Here is a 17256-nt window from a genome sequence, read left to right as displayed (position 1 = left end):
ATCTCATAAAAACATTTACAATTTTATTTAGTGCCATCGAATAAAATATATTTCTACATATATATTTAATCGGCTATTTATACGCAAACGAGACANATTTATATTTCTTCTATTTAATCATTACTGTTAACAAAAATGTAAATCCGTCTATCGATTACGTCTGAGTGTATCTCTCGTGTGAAAGTACATTTTATATATCGCGCGGAGAATCGATCGATGAGTAATTAAAACTATATTGATTACTTGTTGAAAAAGCGAGTCGCGATATGTCAAGAAAATATTATTGTTTGTGTATCGACTCGCGTTCAAATGTACCTAACCATATAACGATTCCCGTAGATTGTTCGCGCTCGCGCGTTCAAAACACAATGTACGAAATTTATATTAGTTCGTAATTTAAAACATGTAAGAGACAAAAAGCAAGAAAAACAGAGTTACGACACACAAGACATACTTGCATGTCATAATAAACAAACTTACAAATAACTAATTTCCAAGAAACAAGTGATAAGAACAAGTGAGAGAAAGAAAGAGAGAGAGAGTAAATATCAGCGTTTCTATACAAAGATGACAAAAATACAAGAAAAAGAAACATATAATGTTTTCGAAAACTCGTAATTAAGACAATGTTATTTCAATATTATCAGAGTTTCGCGATTACACGTGCAAAATCAGAAGCATCGAGGAAAAAGAGAAGCAGCGAGGAATGATGCAGAAAAAAGAGAAGGAAAAAAATAAGAAAACAAATAAATAAAAAAATTTTTTTAAATAATAAAGACAGCGTTAGCTTCACTCACATTCACTCACATGATGTCGCTCTTCTTTTCGGAAGGAGCTTTGCAATATAGCTGAAGTTGTTCTAACGTGCAAGAGCGGTGACAGCACTCTTCGACGAGTCCCGGCCCAGGTGGAGAATAACTCTGTTGGTTGTCGCGGTGAGAAAACGGCTCGTTGTAACCATGTTCGCGGCACAGTACTGCCAAAACGTTGCTGAGATTTGAGGAGCAATATTGTGACCTTCTGATTCTCCTGAGACCCTTTGCCGAGATTTCAACGGGCGGAATATAAGCGGCGAAGGCCATGTCTAGAAGAACGAGCGTCAGCAGAAGAATCGTTGTTTTCATTATGGTACATACACCGCGAGTCATCTTGATTTATTTTTTTTTTTTCAATATTTCGACTTGGTTCCTCAGATGATTGAAGATGAAAATTCCAAAATGATGCCTTCTACCGCGAGATTTTTGATAATTTTATAAATTTATTAAAAAAGTAATTGATTGTCTTCTACTTGGTCAATCAAGTCGTCGTATGAATAGATATGTTGATCTTCAAAGAGGAAACTACCGCTGGCAGCTAGTTCGTGTCACTGTTACTGAGCAGCATTGCCACGCGGTTTTGTTCCAGATTTCAGGGACCAGGGGGAGACGAAGGAGGGAGAAACAGTGGTAGGAGAAAGAACGGGGATCGAGGAGAAATAGAAGTTCGAGTAGACGCTCTCGCCGACTCTTGAGACCGGCGACACACGAGAGAAGAGGTCGTTAGTGGCCAGACGTGCCGCCGATTGATGGCACGAATTCGTTCTTCTCTTCTCAAAGAGGAAACCTCCCGAATATCTCTCTCTTTCTACCCGAAACACAGACGATCCGAACAGGACGAAGCCCGACGACCGCGACGAAAAATGAAATAAAAGACGACGATTCACTTCTGCTTCGGAAATTCGCGCTCACTTAGTCGTGCGAGACTACTCTCGAAGTATCCCCCGAGAAGTATAATGCGTTCTTTTGTTGGTCGAACTTTGCACACACACCCCCTCTTTTTGTGTCAGCGAACTCGACTGACCCGCGTCGTCTAGCACGCGAAAGAAGCAGACCCGTTCTTCTTCTTCTTTCCATCGTATTCTTTTGCCGTCTTGATTGCCGCGGTGTGCTTCAAACGTTTGTATATTCACATACGTGATGAGAAAAAGACGAACAAAGCGTTCTCTTTTATATATTTATAAAAGCTCGTCTCTCAGATATTTCTCTCCCTTCTCGTCGCGAAGTCCCTTCCGCGAAAATTGAATCTTCGACGGCTAATTCGCATTGTATGGCAGCGGCGCGAATTGAAGAAACTCGAACGAGAGCGAAAAGTATTACGTGCCTGTTATTGGACATCGCGAATTATTCTGAACCCCGTTGCTGCTCTTTTCTTCACCTGGCGTATAATAATTTGAATTAAAAAAAATTAAAAGTATTTATTTAATATTTTGCTTGTAATCTAATTGATTGTTATAATCTCTTGATTAGTCATTTTTCTTTGTGTTTCAGAAAATTGCGGAAAGAAAAGTCGATAAAATCAGTGATCTATCGATTTACTTCGTAGCAAAATGCAGTCTGAAAAATAGAAAACTATAGAAACATACAAAAAAATAAATAAATAAATAAATAATAAATCACGTTTCGCAAATATATATTGTAACTGTCATTCACAACGTCGTATCGATCACGCGCAGAAGATATCGACGCGTCATGGCACAAGACGCTGGTTTTTAGAAAGTGAAATGTTTTGTTGCTACACGGAATGTTTGTCATCAATGAGAAGGAAACTGTCATTTATCTTTAAATAATAACTTATCTCGAGAACTAATGGGGGAGCCGGCCGATTGACCACCCGGTGACGATTAGCGCGCAAAACTGCGAAAAAATCGTGACATAAGTGATCCCCGCGCGGCGATCGCCGCCAATACAAAGAGTGGTCTATTATCATTGACACGTGCTCATTAATCATAAATTGTCTGTTTTTCGTCTCTCAAGCCCGACATATATACATATATATATGTATATCGGGTCGCACTTTTTCACAGATAGAAAGACGCTTCTCGCGACCTCGTATCCTGGTTTCTTTCCGATCTTGCGGCAATTTCGATATCGCGCGTTGCGCGAGTATAATCTGAAATCTATTCATAGACCCAACCGGCATCTTAATGTAATAAACATTCATTCAGAATTAAACCTAACGGATTTTTTATTTTATAAACACATAAGACATTTATAATACACAGTTTCTCTCTGCAAAATCTTCGCGTAAAAATATGTCGCCCATTCTCCGAACGCGATTTGAAATAGAAATACCGCAGAAATTTATGCAGAATAACCGATGTTACAACTGTTTGGCACGAATCTATACATAGCTGTTCAATATGCTTGACCGAAACGTTGTTCATAATATCGGTACAATGACTGACATTGACGGAAATTACGAATCAATTTTTTGAGCCAACATGTTCACCTGACTGTAAAATTCCAATATACGAAGTATAAGTAAACGTAAATGTGATCCCACAGATGTAATGTAAATAAACATTTTGAAACGACACGCGATCGAAGCTTCGAACAAAAAAAAATGCGATAATTGAAGTCACCGCTCTGGTGATGTCAACGACTCGAAAAAGAGCCAAGCCGTCAACACGATGACTTCCCGACAATCACAACCGGTTGGTGTGTCATCGAATACGACAATTTCCAGGTGGAAGAAACGCGCGCCATATGTGCGGTGATATACATGCGCGGCGCTCTATTTATAGAAGCAATCGCAAGTATCTGTTCAGCTTGGATTACATATAAGCGAAATCCGGGATATACGCTTTTATATCCGTATATCGAGTGTCAAACAGGTATAAGTAAAGGCACATTGCACGTCGATGATCGTGAGTGTATCAAGCGCGCGATAAAATCGAACGGGAATAAGAGAGAAAAAGAAGAAAAAGAAACACGCATGTTCGGATCGCACGTTCTTGCGTGACGCGAAGGATGTTTGACCGTGCCAAGGACACGGCGTGCGCCACGTGCTGCTGCAACTGCGCGTGGCGATGCACTCGCTTATAACTCGCGCGTACAACTTACACACGTGATGCCTAAGTGCGCCGCCGCTTGTAATAGCGGCCACTTACGAGAGCCTATTGAGAGGCCTTAAGTGAACCGCCTGCACATGACAGGTCGCAGGAGGTGCGCGCGGCCGCCCACTTTAGAAAACTCGTGGAAAACTAGCCTCAAGTGGTCCCGCTCGTGTAGCTCGTTTAGCTGTCAGACAATCCCGGCCACGCGCAGCCCGACCGCCTGTGTATGCAATTTCGCCGACGAAGCGATTCGCGCGCGAACGATGATTATTAGAAAAACGGCGCGTTTTCCGGTCGAGATTATAGAATCGCACAATTCTTTTATAGCCTTTTTTTTTCCTCGTTGCTTGTGTATGTAACGACGATTTGTTAACGACGTCGAGACAAAACTTCTCAGCTTTTTGTAAGCACGAGGATAAGAGTTGTCAAAATAAATCAGACACGCTGAAGTTGAAATCCAACGACAAAAAAAAAAAAAGAAGAAGAATGCGATATCACAAGTGTGTATTTCACAAAAAGAAAACTGTTTTTTCTATTCGGCCGCGTCACAAACAACAGAACACGAATAACTTGATAATGCGATTACGCAGAATTCCATAGTTATCAAACGCTGCACTCGTGGACAATCCGTGATTTCTATTTGTCGTATATTTCCTATCGCTAGTCGACGAAAAACATTGCGTCCTATTGTTTTCACGTCCACGAAGATTGATTCGACTTGTACGAAAATAAAGACATCCGTCACCGGATTAATAAATTCCGTTCAGAATTGAAGAAAACTTGAAATATACACACTTAACGGGAATAACTCGTTAAAAGATAAAAAGATATATATGTGCTCAATTGATATGAACCTAATTAACTATTGCGTGTCTCGAAATAATTAGTTTCGGTCGGAGAAAAGCCATGCGTAGGTCTGAACGAAACGATAAAATATCTTCGTGTGTGATACGCGCTATTTAGCGGACAAAACAAACACTTATCTTATAGTTTACATGTGATAAATGATCCTCCTGGAAACTAGCGTCTGCGATAAACATTCGTGGAGGCAGACATATCGATCACCTATTATTAATAACAAGATAGCCTCTATATACGACAACAATATGAAACTTCTTCATTCGCGCGCTTCATCGAGCACAATATGTGCTCGATATGGTGATATATCATCTTCAATCACATTCGAATGATATAACAAAGAAATAACAATGACAAATATATGTTGCACACACTCTCTCTTCCCGTTTTTCAATATGCATTGATATTTAACAATGCTATCTATGTATTCGCAATTACTGCAAAAGACAATTAAAGACCCGGAAAAAAAGTCTTGCATACAAGTTCGATCTAGCTATATAAATAACTATATAAAATATAAATAATTGTTTATAAGTATATATAAGATTTTAAAATGATCTCATATATAATTATATATAAGAGTATGTGTAAAGAAAAATATAATATATATAATAAAATGTAATAAATATATATACAATAGAGTGAATGCATAAAAAGTTTTGATGAGTTTCGTGATAGAAAAATAGCTCAATTCTATTAAAAACAATATATTTTGTCAAATAATTTTTATTGCTTTCGATTATCTTTTGCTTTGTTGTTCTGTAAATAGAATAAATAGTTTTTAATAAAAATTAATTGATTCATTTTTTTCTATTACAAAATATCAAAACTTTTACACTCATTTAACGATACATGATTGTTCATATATAAAAGATTTTTTTCCGGAGATCAAATAGATCTTTCAAGAAGATTAAATGTGTCCAGAACTTGTTACGTTCCCAGTTTCTAATTTCTAAAGAAAAAGAGAGCTTGTCCTTTGGCTTCTTGTCAAGCGGGATCTCACATAGTCCTGAAAGGCATATATAAGTTTTCGTGTAACTAGACGATGAGCTCAGATTTCTTTGAGTGGAATTGAGAAGAGAAGATGACGCGGTGGGAAAATTATTTATTTTCTACCGGCACAAAAGATGGGAAAGTTGAACGGAGAGAGAACTTTAAACCTCCCCATATTTCACGTAATGCGTTCCACACGCGTCGTTCCGCTGTAGCTAATTGAGGATCAAAAGACGGAGCAGCGCCATAAAGTCGCTGTAATAGACGTGTAAAAGACAGCCGTTAAATTTTAAGCGCGACGCGTTTAACTGTCGCGAATTGTTTTTGCTCGGTTTCTGCAAACGGTGGAACAAGAAAATTCTACGAATACGCATTATCCACCTACCACGCGTATATATATATAGAACAAGATACCGGCGGGCAAAAAATCGCAATTGCTCGGACTTTTCGCGTCGATAATAGAACGGCTAGAGCGCAACTCGTCGGGGGAGGAGTTCCATTTAAACGGGGTTAAGTTCGAATGCGCGCGTATTTATCTATGGCCGCGTGTCGATCATCGAGTGGGTCATTCGCTATCGTCTGTTTTCCTGCGCCTATTTTTCGCGCGCCAACCGAGAAACTCGGTCGTGCAGCTGGGCCGAATCTAGGTCCGATTTGCGAGGCTATCACGTGCGCGAATGCGGACTGCACTTTGACATAAGCTCTTCCCCGACGATCCGTTCGCGGGGGAGCTTATCACGTTAATCGAACACTTACAGAAACAAGACCGAATGAAAACTATGTTTGAGGGCAAATGTCTGTACGTTTCTGTGCAAAATAAAATATTTTTGGAAAAATCAAAAATTCACGAAAATTTCGTTAAACGATTTTTCTTCGAGTTCCATTCTTAAGATTGATTCGAGAGTTATTTTAAAGAAAAAAATTTGATAAAAAGTGGATGAAGTAAAACCTAAATGTATAAAAAAATAACGTTAAAATTTTTACACATAATTAATATATAATTGTACGTAAAAAAAGAGAGAGAGAAATAACAGAACATTTTATATATTTCTTTTTTGGATTATTGCATGACTCTTTGAGTTTAGCACAAATTCTCGAAATATATACAGGATGTCTGACAAATTTTGAGCTAAGCCGAAGTGTGAAGGTAGATTGGATTAATCTGAACCGAAAAGAGTCATGTATCACATTTTGCAAAATTCGCAATAGTTATTAATACACGTGACTCTCAATGAGCGCGTGGGAAGCGACGGTTCCGACTTCGTAGGCGTGTATGATTTTCAGTTGTGAAAATAAACTGATCGCAAGAAGCTGTGTCACACGCCGCTCGCTCTTGTTCGCTCCGCCTCTTTCTGTTAGAAGATTGCATCGAGTAAGCCATTTTTCTTCTCAACTGAAAAAATCACACACGCCTACAGAGTATCCGAATTCTCGCTTTCCACGCGCTCATTGGATATATTTGTTAATTAATTACTCGATAATTATATTGCAAATTTTGCAAAATGACAAATGACTCTTCAGATTGCTTCCATCTTTACATTTCAGCTTGATTGAAATTTTTCAGACGTAATTTATCGATTGGCAAAAAAAAGCCAACGTACGTGAGAATGCAGTCGTCGGGATGCTGCCGCAACGACTGAATCAACGAACGGTAGAAGAAACGAGTGGAGTTATATTTGAAGCAATGAGAGACACACATACACACACTTATCGCGCAGATGATTCAATCGGTTACATCTATCTTTCAATTACTCGTTGCATCGCTGATCTTTATCTATGAGGACGGAGCAGCTTCTTCCGCACCGTCTTGATCGATACGAAATTAAGAAGCGAATTACACGCGTCTCCGTTTTCAAATGAATCAGAAAATTAATTATGATTGTTATCCGTCGCTAAGACAGTTTCTAAAAAAGAAATAGGAGAAATAACACGTGAAAAGTTTCTGGATCCGATAGATTGCGAAAAAATTGCGATAACGTTTGATAAAGATATATATTTTGCAGTAAAATTTTTCTATACACTAAAACATTATATATAGTAAGAGCCACGAGTTCTTCACGCTGACTCTGACATAAATGTTGTAGTTTTCGCGTGTACATATAATTACGTCGCCGTTGCGTAAATCGAGCATCGAACAGAGTAGCAATGTAATTGCTTCTTTTTATGTAACACGATGAAATGTAACGATATGAGACATAAGTTATATTTAAAAGTGGCTCTCTGACGGGATCTTTGAAATTATCTTTTTGACATGAAGACTCATAAAATGGGTTGTCAAAATACGTCTATATATTATCTATATAAATATAACTTATATTATATTGTCTATATAGATAATATATAGACAATATAACATAAGTTATGTTTATATATTATCTATATAGAAATATATTATATTATTTATTATATTATATATTATCTATATAAATATAAGTTATATTTATATAGATAATATATAGACGTATTTTGATAACCCATTTTATGAGTCTTCATGTCAAAAAGATAATTTCAAAGATCCCGTCAAAGAGCCACTTTTTGACAAAAATAATTCGGGCAATTATCTCACAAGAAAAAACTCACTCGCTGATATAATGAGCTATTATATATTATAAATAGATCTATTTTCGTTTTAGAAAAGCTAATAAATCCTCGTTGATAAGAATAATTTGTGTAACTTCATCTCAGACGTTTGTCAGATCTCCGTCGGATATGTAATCGGTATCGGTTATCCCAACGGCGACAGACACGAGCTTGGTGCATGCATACCAAATTTTTTTCTTCTTCAACACAACAAGCTGTAGAACAGAGAAGTGCGCGATAACGGAAAATTTCCTCCTACTTATTGATAGATTACAAATGGTCCTATTTATATGTTGTTACGTTCGTTCAACGTCGCGATGGGGTCCAAGTTCAGTTCGTCGGCTCGCGACCTGCGAGATGTCGTCGGGAGGAAGCAACAAAATGTTTTCTTTTCTTTTTTCTTATCGTTCTTGGCACCAGTTACACCAAGTGCGTTCGTTATATGTATCAATCGGGTTTATCGCGAAATAGAGAAGAAATAAGCTCAAGGTATGGGAGCACGTCATAATCTAAAAAAAAAATTTACTTCTCTACTTTGAATAATAAGACTTGTAATGAAATTCAAGAAAGAATGCTGTAAACTAAGCGCGTGCAACATTTCTTACATAATTTTTAACATTTTATCTTATTTTGCAGAGGCGAGATTTTTCTATTCGCGCTTCTGATTTTTCTTTGTTCCGCAGACATAAGAAGAAGCTATTTAATATGCTTGCACGGTCGAGTCAGTGAAGTAACCGTGATCGTCATCACGGTAATTCTTTTGATTGGACGAGAACTTAGAAGAATCTCTTTTTACAAAACCGGTCGTTTATTAATAAAAATCGAGACCTACTATTTGCACTCAATAGATTTTCTCGCGACAGCTAATAATATCTTTTTATAACAGAAAAAAATTGTGTCAGGTCATTGTGGAGCAGAGCGTATATTCTGAGAAACAACGCGTATAGTTCATTTTTAGACAATTTGTTGTTTGGCCGGAATTTCAAGATATTTAATTAGCTGACCGCATTTTTCTAGACAAAAAATATAAAAGTGCTGATTAAGAGAGAGATGACAACGCTTTCACAATCGAGCGGCCGAATAAACAGGAAACTAACGGAAAGAGTTAAATAACGCCAATAATAAGTTAAATTAACGAAATGAGTTATATAATAACGTGATGATTCAAAACATATACGCGCGCGCGCATACATACACACACACACACACACACACGACTCTCGACACGTGTCGACGAAACATATAGAAAACATATCAGCTTTTAAATAAAACACGCGTGTGGCGCAATATTATCACATCTTATTCAATCTGTTTTTGTTTTTTTAGAAAAGTGTCAACCTTATTAAGATATTAATATTATTAATAAGATATAAAAATATTATATTCATAAAAAAAGATGAAATATATTTATATTTTACTCTTGTATATTAAATGTATGTATATAAAGTATATGTAATAAAGTATTTTGTAAGTATGTAATCAAGTATTTTTTTGATTCAGCTATCTCCTAACGTTTGTACTTAATTATTATATTTTAGTTGTCCGTTACGCACACTGTACTTACGTTTTTCGATATTTTCCACGAATGCGAAAGACGTCAGGTCGAGTCTTCAATTACGCAGATTTCTGACATCTGTCTCAACAGGGATTTGCCAAAACTAAACTAAATGAAATATATTAAAACTGAAATATGACTCGAAAGGATCTGCGGTCGTGGTAAAGCCAGAAAATATGGCGCGCACTTTTTATTGTCTGCCGCAGGAAATTATTGACGTAATTTCCTGCGGTTATTGTGCAAAAGATCATAAATCAGTTTTTGCCCGTCATTCATTCATATGTACGACACGCAAAGCGGACCTAAAACGTATTACATTAACTCTTTACTCACATCATATCTTTTCTCAGATAAGCGTTAAAAAGTATCAAATCTATCTGTCGTTTTGCTTGTTAAAACGCGATATTTTATTTCTCAGTTCATCAGTCAGTACATATCAGCTTTCTGCCAAATTTTGTAAACATACAGTCTGTAATTTTTTTATCAATCTGTTTTTCGTTTTCCAAGAATTATTCTTAAAAAAAATCGTCGCAATTACGTAAGTTTGCGACACTTAAAATTAGCCATTGGACATTTCTTTTATAACAATTGGTCACCTTTTTCATTAATTACTTTTCCCATCTTTTATTTACAAGCGCAAAATCGTTTTTGAAAGCGCTTGCCACTATTTGCGACTTTTTATCACTTAAGAGACACAATATTGTGGCATAACAACCCTTTGCACGTGAATTACACGCATTGGAGAGGCTGCAGTCATCCGTTGACTTGAAATATGAGCGATGATGTTCGTTACGAAAACGACAAAAATAGAACAAAAACACTACGATCTTCTCTTCTTTAAGAAGAGATTTTAACTTTATCTTATCCGTCTGGTAAATCAACGGATGACTGCAGCCTCTCCAATGCGTGTAATTCACGTGCAAAGGGTTGTTATGCCACAATATTGTGTTCGTAATAATTTGCTACGTGTTTTTTTGTTTTTTTCTTGTCGTAACGAGCCTTCTGTTTTCGGATTGACAGATTTGACATATAATTCTTACGGAGAGGTAACGGTGACCCATAACAGAACTTTCACAAGTCGATAACCTTTTTGAAACGCTCACAGAAGATCAACGAGCAGCGACGGCACGCTTTTCCGTCCGCGATGGCGGATGACGGCAACGAGAGATCGAATCTTTCTATATTTAGACTATCAATCGCGAACTGAACACCAGGAAACGTGTGAACATTATGAGAAACTATCAATGGAATCCCGAGAAAGCGGGAGTGACAAACTTTTTCGATGCGTTGTTGTTGAAAAGCTATTGTAATTGTAATCAAAAGAGATAAGACTAGCGACAAGAAGATTTTACGTGAATCTAAATTATTTAAAAAAAACAACAAGTTTTTTTCAAAATAAAATCTAGTTTTATTAACAAAAATCTAGATTTATATAAATTTTTGTAAAATTCTATATAAATATTTTTAACAAAAAATCTAGTAGCTGACAAAATAAATTTTTATTAACTTCAACGTTCGCTCTCGCGAGTTGAATCTTTTAACGAAATATGTCACATTATAAATGCCATTTGCGCAAACTTATTTCGAGATCTGATTACTTCAATTGCATTATTCTTTCAAAATTCACTTATCTATTATTAAATATCTATTATAATTATATTACATTAATTATACTCAATAATTCAAAAAGAGTTGATAAAATTTGAAAATAACTTTATTTTCTTGATAATTTTAACAATCTTTTTGTAATTTTATATATATATATATATAATTATTGCATTATATACATATATACACACATAATGCAATAGATCAATACAAAGAAGTGTCTTTCGAGATTTGTCAGCCGACTGCAGTGAGCCTCTATTTTCGTACAAAATCCACTAACGATCTGATATCGGAGAAAATCTATTTAACGCGGACAAATCTATTTGCACATATTTCTCGCTAATCTCCCTTTTGTTAATTAAATATATAATTCTGGATCTCTGAGTCAAATTTGTGCAAATTTACACCTGCCTGATTTTCTCGTCGTTGACGCAACACACACGTTGCGACATTTGCGAGAGCTAAATATAATTAGAGAATTTTTCTTACGATCCAATTTCATTATTCTTCCGATAAGACAAACAATAATGAGTGCATCGAACCGCAAGCACACATCGCGATGAAAACGCGGCGCCGGCGGCTCCGCGTCAGCTGTATCTGCAGCATGTGAAAACACGTTGCGCGGAACGTATAACGTGTCAACATGCGCACAACATAAAACGATATGTAAAAGAAATGCTGAAGTTTTGTCTGGGGTAAACGTGTTATGTTGTGCGCGGAGACACGACACATCAGCGGTTAATCTGTAACTCGAGTCTGCTGTCGCGCGCGCGTAATTAGAGACGCGAGAAAAGATGTGTTGCTTGTTTGTTTGTCGACAAACAAGGTCGATCTCACGATTCTTCCGAGCGAGAGCACGCATATCCGCCGGAAAAGGAAAGAAAAGCAATCAAGGCTCTCATACTTTTCCACGACGATGGACCTCCACGAAGCGATCAGTAATTGTTATCAATTGACTCTTTCAGTCTTGTCTGTAAACAACACACCCTCTTTTTTCATTATTTTGATGAAAATCAACGAAGCAAGAAAAATCAAGTATACCATCGCGTATTATTTTACAATTATTTATAAAAGTCCGATCGATCGGATATTGTGTAAATGTCCGAAAAAGATCAGCTGAACTATAAAATAGAAACAGAATAGAATAGAATGTGATAATACTGATAATGAATGACGATGTTGTTTAGCTAATCGCGACGAACCGTTATTATTCTTTTTAAACGATTGCTTGCTCCGTGATCATGGTGTTTATGCGTGATATTATGATTATCACGAAACCATATAAACAAAGTATAGATATCTCTCGTTCTCAAAGCTATACGAGACCATATTTTTGTGCGTTTCTCTAAACACTGTAACAACAACAACCGACGCGCGTCTAAGCTAAGTTTTTCGCTTATTAATTAAAAAAGTCATGTGTTACTCAAATTGTCTCACAAGTACGTGTTGTTTTTTTTCTTCACAATTTTATTCAAAAACTATTTGAAAAAGATAATACAAATTATCGCGCGAAAACGAGAATTAAACGGCGATAAAGACGCGAAAGTACTTTGTTATTTTGGTGCGCCCTTTGCGAAAGCGCCAATAAATTTTAGAAACGCGACGGGCGATACAAAGTAACTGATTTTACATCGTGAACACACATGATGATGAGAAAAAAAAGAAACATATAGAGAGATAATGTCTACAACGTTAAGAAACAATGTCTGCAAAAAAAACTCTCTTTCATATCAAGACGCAGATAATCTCGGCGCCTTTATACAATGACGCGTTTATGACACAAATTCACGATTATTTCCATTCGGCTAAACACATTATACAACTAACTTAGTGACCGAAGTATCCGATAGTTCAGGACAGTTAAGTTTTCAGCTTCGAGTTAATTAATAAATGTACTTGCTAAGATTGTTACAAATGTTTTCACTTGCTTTTTGCCTGTTCGCTGATTAACATTACCGAACTGTTGAATTAAAAACAAACAATTTAACAGCAAGAGATACGAAGAGGAAAGAAAGTGACGATTTCAGTCTGTATTATTTATAAATCTTTATTTACAAACAGACTGTGTTTTTTTTGCACCGAGGTGAATAATAGAGATAACACAAAAATATAAGAGGATAGTAAAAATGTGGACACAAAGATTCTCCGACGAGTATTTCTCTAACGCGCACGATAATCTCTTAAACACGTTAATTGCCGCGTCATTCACTTACGTAGGTTACGGGTAAGTTAGCGGAGTCCGTCACCTGCCAATATGGGTGGCGATTTCATTCACCTAATTAGCGGGATTTTACAAATAATTTGCAAGAGTATTTAACAAAGAGTAAAAAACAAAGATATTTGATAGTAACAATATACAAAACTTGTACACAAGTGCTTATTCACTCTGTACAGTTGTCTGCTATAAAAATTACTGGTTTCCGAATAAGAGGCAAAGTAACGAGAGAATTCAGAGGCTTCATTGTCGAGCATTTGTTAATAATAAACAGCTCCAACTTTATTGGAGAAATAAATGAAAAACAATTAAACCGTTGTCACCATACTCAATCATATGTTGAGCGATCAACGTGTTAAAAAATAAGATATTAGCCGTGTCTGATTGCGAGCGCAAGAGCTTTAGAATTTTCGTCCTGTATAGCCGCTCTGCAACGAGCCACCGCGTTAGACGCGGCTTTTCCGACTGCAAAAATAAATCCGATGTTAACAGAATTGAAATTATATATGATCTTTACTTCAATTTTGCACCCAATATCTACCTCTGAGTCTCGCTGCGCGCTGCACGCCAATGTTCAGTTCCTTCAGACAGGCCGCGAGTTCCCGATGACTGTTGACGCGAATCTCGTGTTCCCGGATCAGATCGCCGTTGATGGTCTTCAATTGCATCAGTCGTTTTCGCATGTCCTCGATGTTCCCGAGGATTCTGGCGTCCTCCAAGCGGATCACGACGTTCTTCAGGAGAGTCGCGCTGCCCGCCGCCTCAGCCTGGAGTCGCGCATCAACTTCCTTCAAACCTGAAGATCATCACAGTCAGTAAATATTCTGTATATGTGTGTGTTAACCATATTCTAACATTTCTCTGATTTCTTTATCAAAGAGACGTTTCTTCACTTGGAATTCGTATTACATTTTTTGTTTTGTCCACAACGTACCCTTCACACGTTCCAACGCTTCCAGCATTCTGTTCTCTTCCTCCGGAAATACAGCTTCCGAGGTCAGCTCTCTGACGCCCAGATACATAGCGAGCGACTGAATGATATCGCCGGCGAGCGTCGAATCGTCCGTCTGGATTGTGAGTTTTCCAGCGGCGTTTGATTTGAAGCAGTGCAACTTGTTGTCCCGCATCCCGCGAAGCCACACCTCGATGTTTCCGGCGTCTGGTCCGTTTTCCGCGACCTCTAATTCTTCCCCCAGAATCAGACTTTGGTTCAACCAAATCGCTATGCGCTGCGGCCTCTCCGCGACCTGCGGATCGCGCGCATTTATACTATATGTGTGATTCATTTCGGTTTATTGTTAATTAAACTCGAAGCGTGAACCTACATCCGCTACAACACCTTTGCTTGACAATTCCTCGGGAATTTGCTGCGGCTTAGGTACGAGCTCGTACATACAGAATCTCGGCAGCTGCCGCGTTATTTCGAACACCTGCATCGATAAATATAGACCTCACTCAGAAATTTACACATTCGCTTCGTTACATTACGACAACGGGCTACCCGTTCTGTACCTGCAACAAATCGGTGTTGGGAGGCCCCACGTAGACTTTCACGTGTATATCCACGGGATCGTTCTTGGCCGGATAAAGCGCGATCTCTAATTCTCCCTGCGGATGACTGGGATGCGTAACCAGGGTCTCGCCTTCAAAAACACCCTCGGCGAAAACTATGGCGCAGTACACCTGAAAATGTCATTTTATTTTGTATTTATGAGTCTTGCTCACAACTCTCTAGAATAGAATACTTCAAATTTTGGAATATACATTTGTACATAGAAATATCACACGTTACCAAAAATCCGGGTCCGGCAGCAAGTGCGACGCGAGCCGCGCCTCTCTTCGTTAACAAACTGATGGCCAATCTCGATCCGTAATACATGCTGGATCCTGTCGCGGCTCTTTGACGCAGTTCTATTTGAAGCGCCTGCTTCTTAGCTAGCAATTCGCGCATCATCTCTCCAGGCTCCGGAGCTTGCATCGCGGAACCGGAACTATATCCACGAACTGTGCGGAGTGTAACATTGAAAAAAGAAAGTGAAAGTAAGGAAAATAACAAATATAAGAATATTATGATAGTGTAGCAAAATTTTCTTATACCTTCGCCGTGGACGGAAACCACCACTAAGTCAGGCTTGCCTGTCCTCCGATAGTCAGCTTCTACTATTCCCGCTACGCCAGAAGACAACTGAATCTTGAACATGACCTCGCCGGTGTTTTGTATCCTTGCGTCCACCTTTCCGTTGCTCCAACCGGTAATCAGCTCCGACACACCGTCGCCGTTGATGTCGAAAATTTCTATAGACGCCACCTTGTGCTTCGACTGAAACGAGTCTCATAAAAAATCTGGTTACGTTGTTTCAACGTGCAAATCTATATATGGGAGAAATTTTACTTTAACTCGCCAGAGTCTCTGTCCCGCCTCGTAAACACCGATCGTTCCATTTTCGACGGCGTAAGCGAACTGTCTGTTGGACAGATCAATGAGAGCGACTATCGCCGCTGTTTCTTTGGTTTCCCATAGCATAGCGTCTTGTTTTTGCACTCTGATTTCAAAGTCCGTTGTGCCAACCAGTAACTGGATGATAAATTATTTGGCGTAAAATTAAATTTGACAAATATAATAATACGTGTGTTTACACAATATATCCACCTCATTTTCTCCGTCTCCGTCGAAATCGAGCACCGCCAGAGAAGTGACGATACCTCCCATCACCATCCAAAATATTTCTGCACCTTGCGGGTCCAAAATTGTTACCGAGCTGTTGCCACCCACTATCACCACCTGATTCGGTAGCCAACCAACTTTCGCAACGATCATACAGTTCGCACTATCCGACATCTAAAATTTATTAATTAATATAATTGTATAACAGGCTTTTTCCGGTTATCGAACTTCCGGCTCTGCGTTCGATACCTCTTTGTAAAAGACATCGGCGTTGTCCTCGACATGATAAGCGAGTACGTGAGAGATAGTACCGATCAGAAGTGTATCTCTCTCGTCTTCTCCAAGGCGACCAGTGCATAATGATTTAACCTTAATAAAGTTTTTTTTTTCTTTTTATTAGAGAAGTAAAACAAAAATGCAAGATAGTGCGTTTTTCTTCGAATGTGTGCGTGTGTGTGCAGAATAAATTGGCAACATTTTCATTCTACTACCTCCGTACCAATTTGAAGTTCCGCAAGTTCTCCGCTCCACAACAGCCGTTTGCTGGATTGTTTGTGATCGGAGAAATCGATCTGCGGCTGTCTGTGCGGACTGTGCACCAGAATTGTTCCACCCGGTGTGGCAGCCGCGAGACACGCGTGAGACCCGTCGAATTTCCCGCTCACAACAAGACCCGTCTTTATGTGCTTTTGAATATTCAAGGAAAACTCCGTCATTCTCGAGCGGGGTATTACAACAATGTACTTCGTCAATGTTTTGCTCCCGGCATTGGCAAGGTGATGGAATATTGATTTTCTACAGCTGTGTATACACAGATATAGTCATAGTTGTTACTGTCTCCCATTATTTTTATTTTACTGGATTTCGTATACAAATCACGTGTTTTTTTTTTTTTAATTCAATCATTT

The 17256-nt window shown here is 38.2% G+C and overlaps 2 protein-coding genes across 4 annotated transcripts in view; both read right to left on the bottom strand.

Moving 5' to 3' along the window:
* Window positions 1-1860, bottom strand: part of LOC109855579 (bombyxin B-5-like) — a 5408-nt gene extending 3548 nt beyond the window's left edge. Inside the window, exon 1 of one of the 3 annotated variants that reach the window (XR_002250320.1) lies at window positions 798-1489. Coding sequence is in view for 2 of the 3 variants with exons in the window: in XM_020430003.1 (XP_020285592.1) it covers window positions 808-1148 (341 nt within the window). In the remaining variant the exon portion in view is untranslated. Of the gene's footprint in view, window positions 1-797 lie in introns of all 3 variants that reach the window. The other 2 variants (XM_020430003.1, XM_020430005.1) reach the window with 2 other exon arrangements.
* Window positions 1861-13541: 11681 nt separating this feature from the next.
* Window positions 13542-17080, bottom strand: LOC109855552 (Bardet-Biedl syndrome 2 protein homolog). The gene is made up of 11 exons (XM_020429950.1): window positions 16840-17080; window positions 16598-16717; window positions 16334-16522; window positions 16076-16258; window positions 15781-16003; window positions 15476-15687; window positions 15196-15366; window positions 15009-15113; window positions 14618-14930; window positions 14225-14479; window positions 13542-14148 (listed from the first exon to the last, which is right to left on the bottom strand). Exons 1-11 carry the CDS (start codon window positions 17062-17064, stop codon window positions 14054-14056), a joined length of 2091 nt encoding a protein of 696 aa, XP_020285539.1. The 5' UTR covers window positions 17065-17080; the 3' UTR covers window positions 13542-14053.
* Window positions 17081-17256: the final 176 nt, after the last annotated feature.

This window comes from Pseudomyrmex gracilis, unplaced genomic scaffold (genome assembly GCF_002006095.1).
Source record: "Pseudomyrmex gracilis isolate BER0280 unplaced genomic scaffold, ASM200609v1 scaffold_92, whole genome shotgun sequence".
NCBI lineage: Eukaryota > Metazoa > Arthropoda > Insecta > Hymenoptera > Formicidae > Pseudomyrmex > Pseudomyrmex gracilis.
The sequence above is the reverse complement of the archived record's forward strand: the minus strand, read 5'-3'. Positions and strand labels throughout refer to the sequence as shown.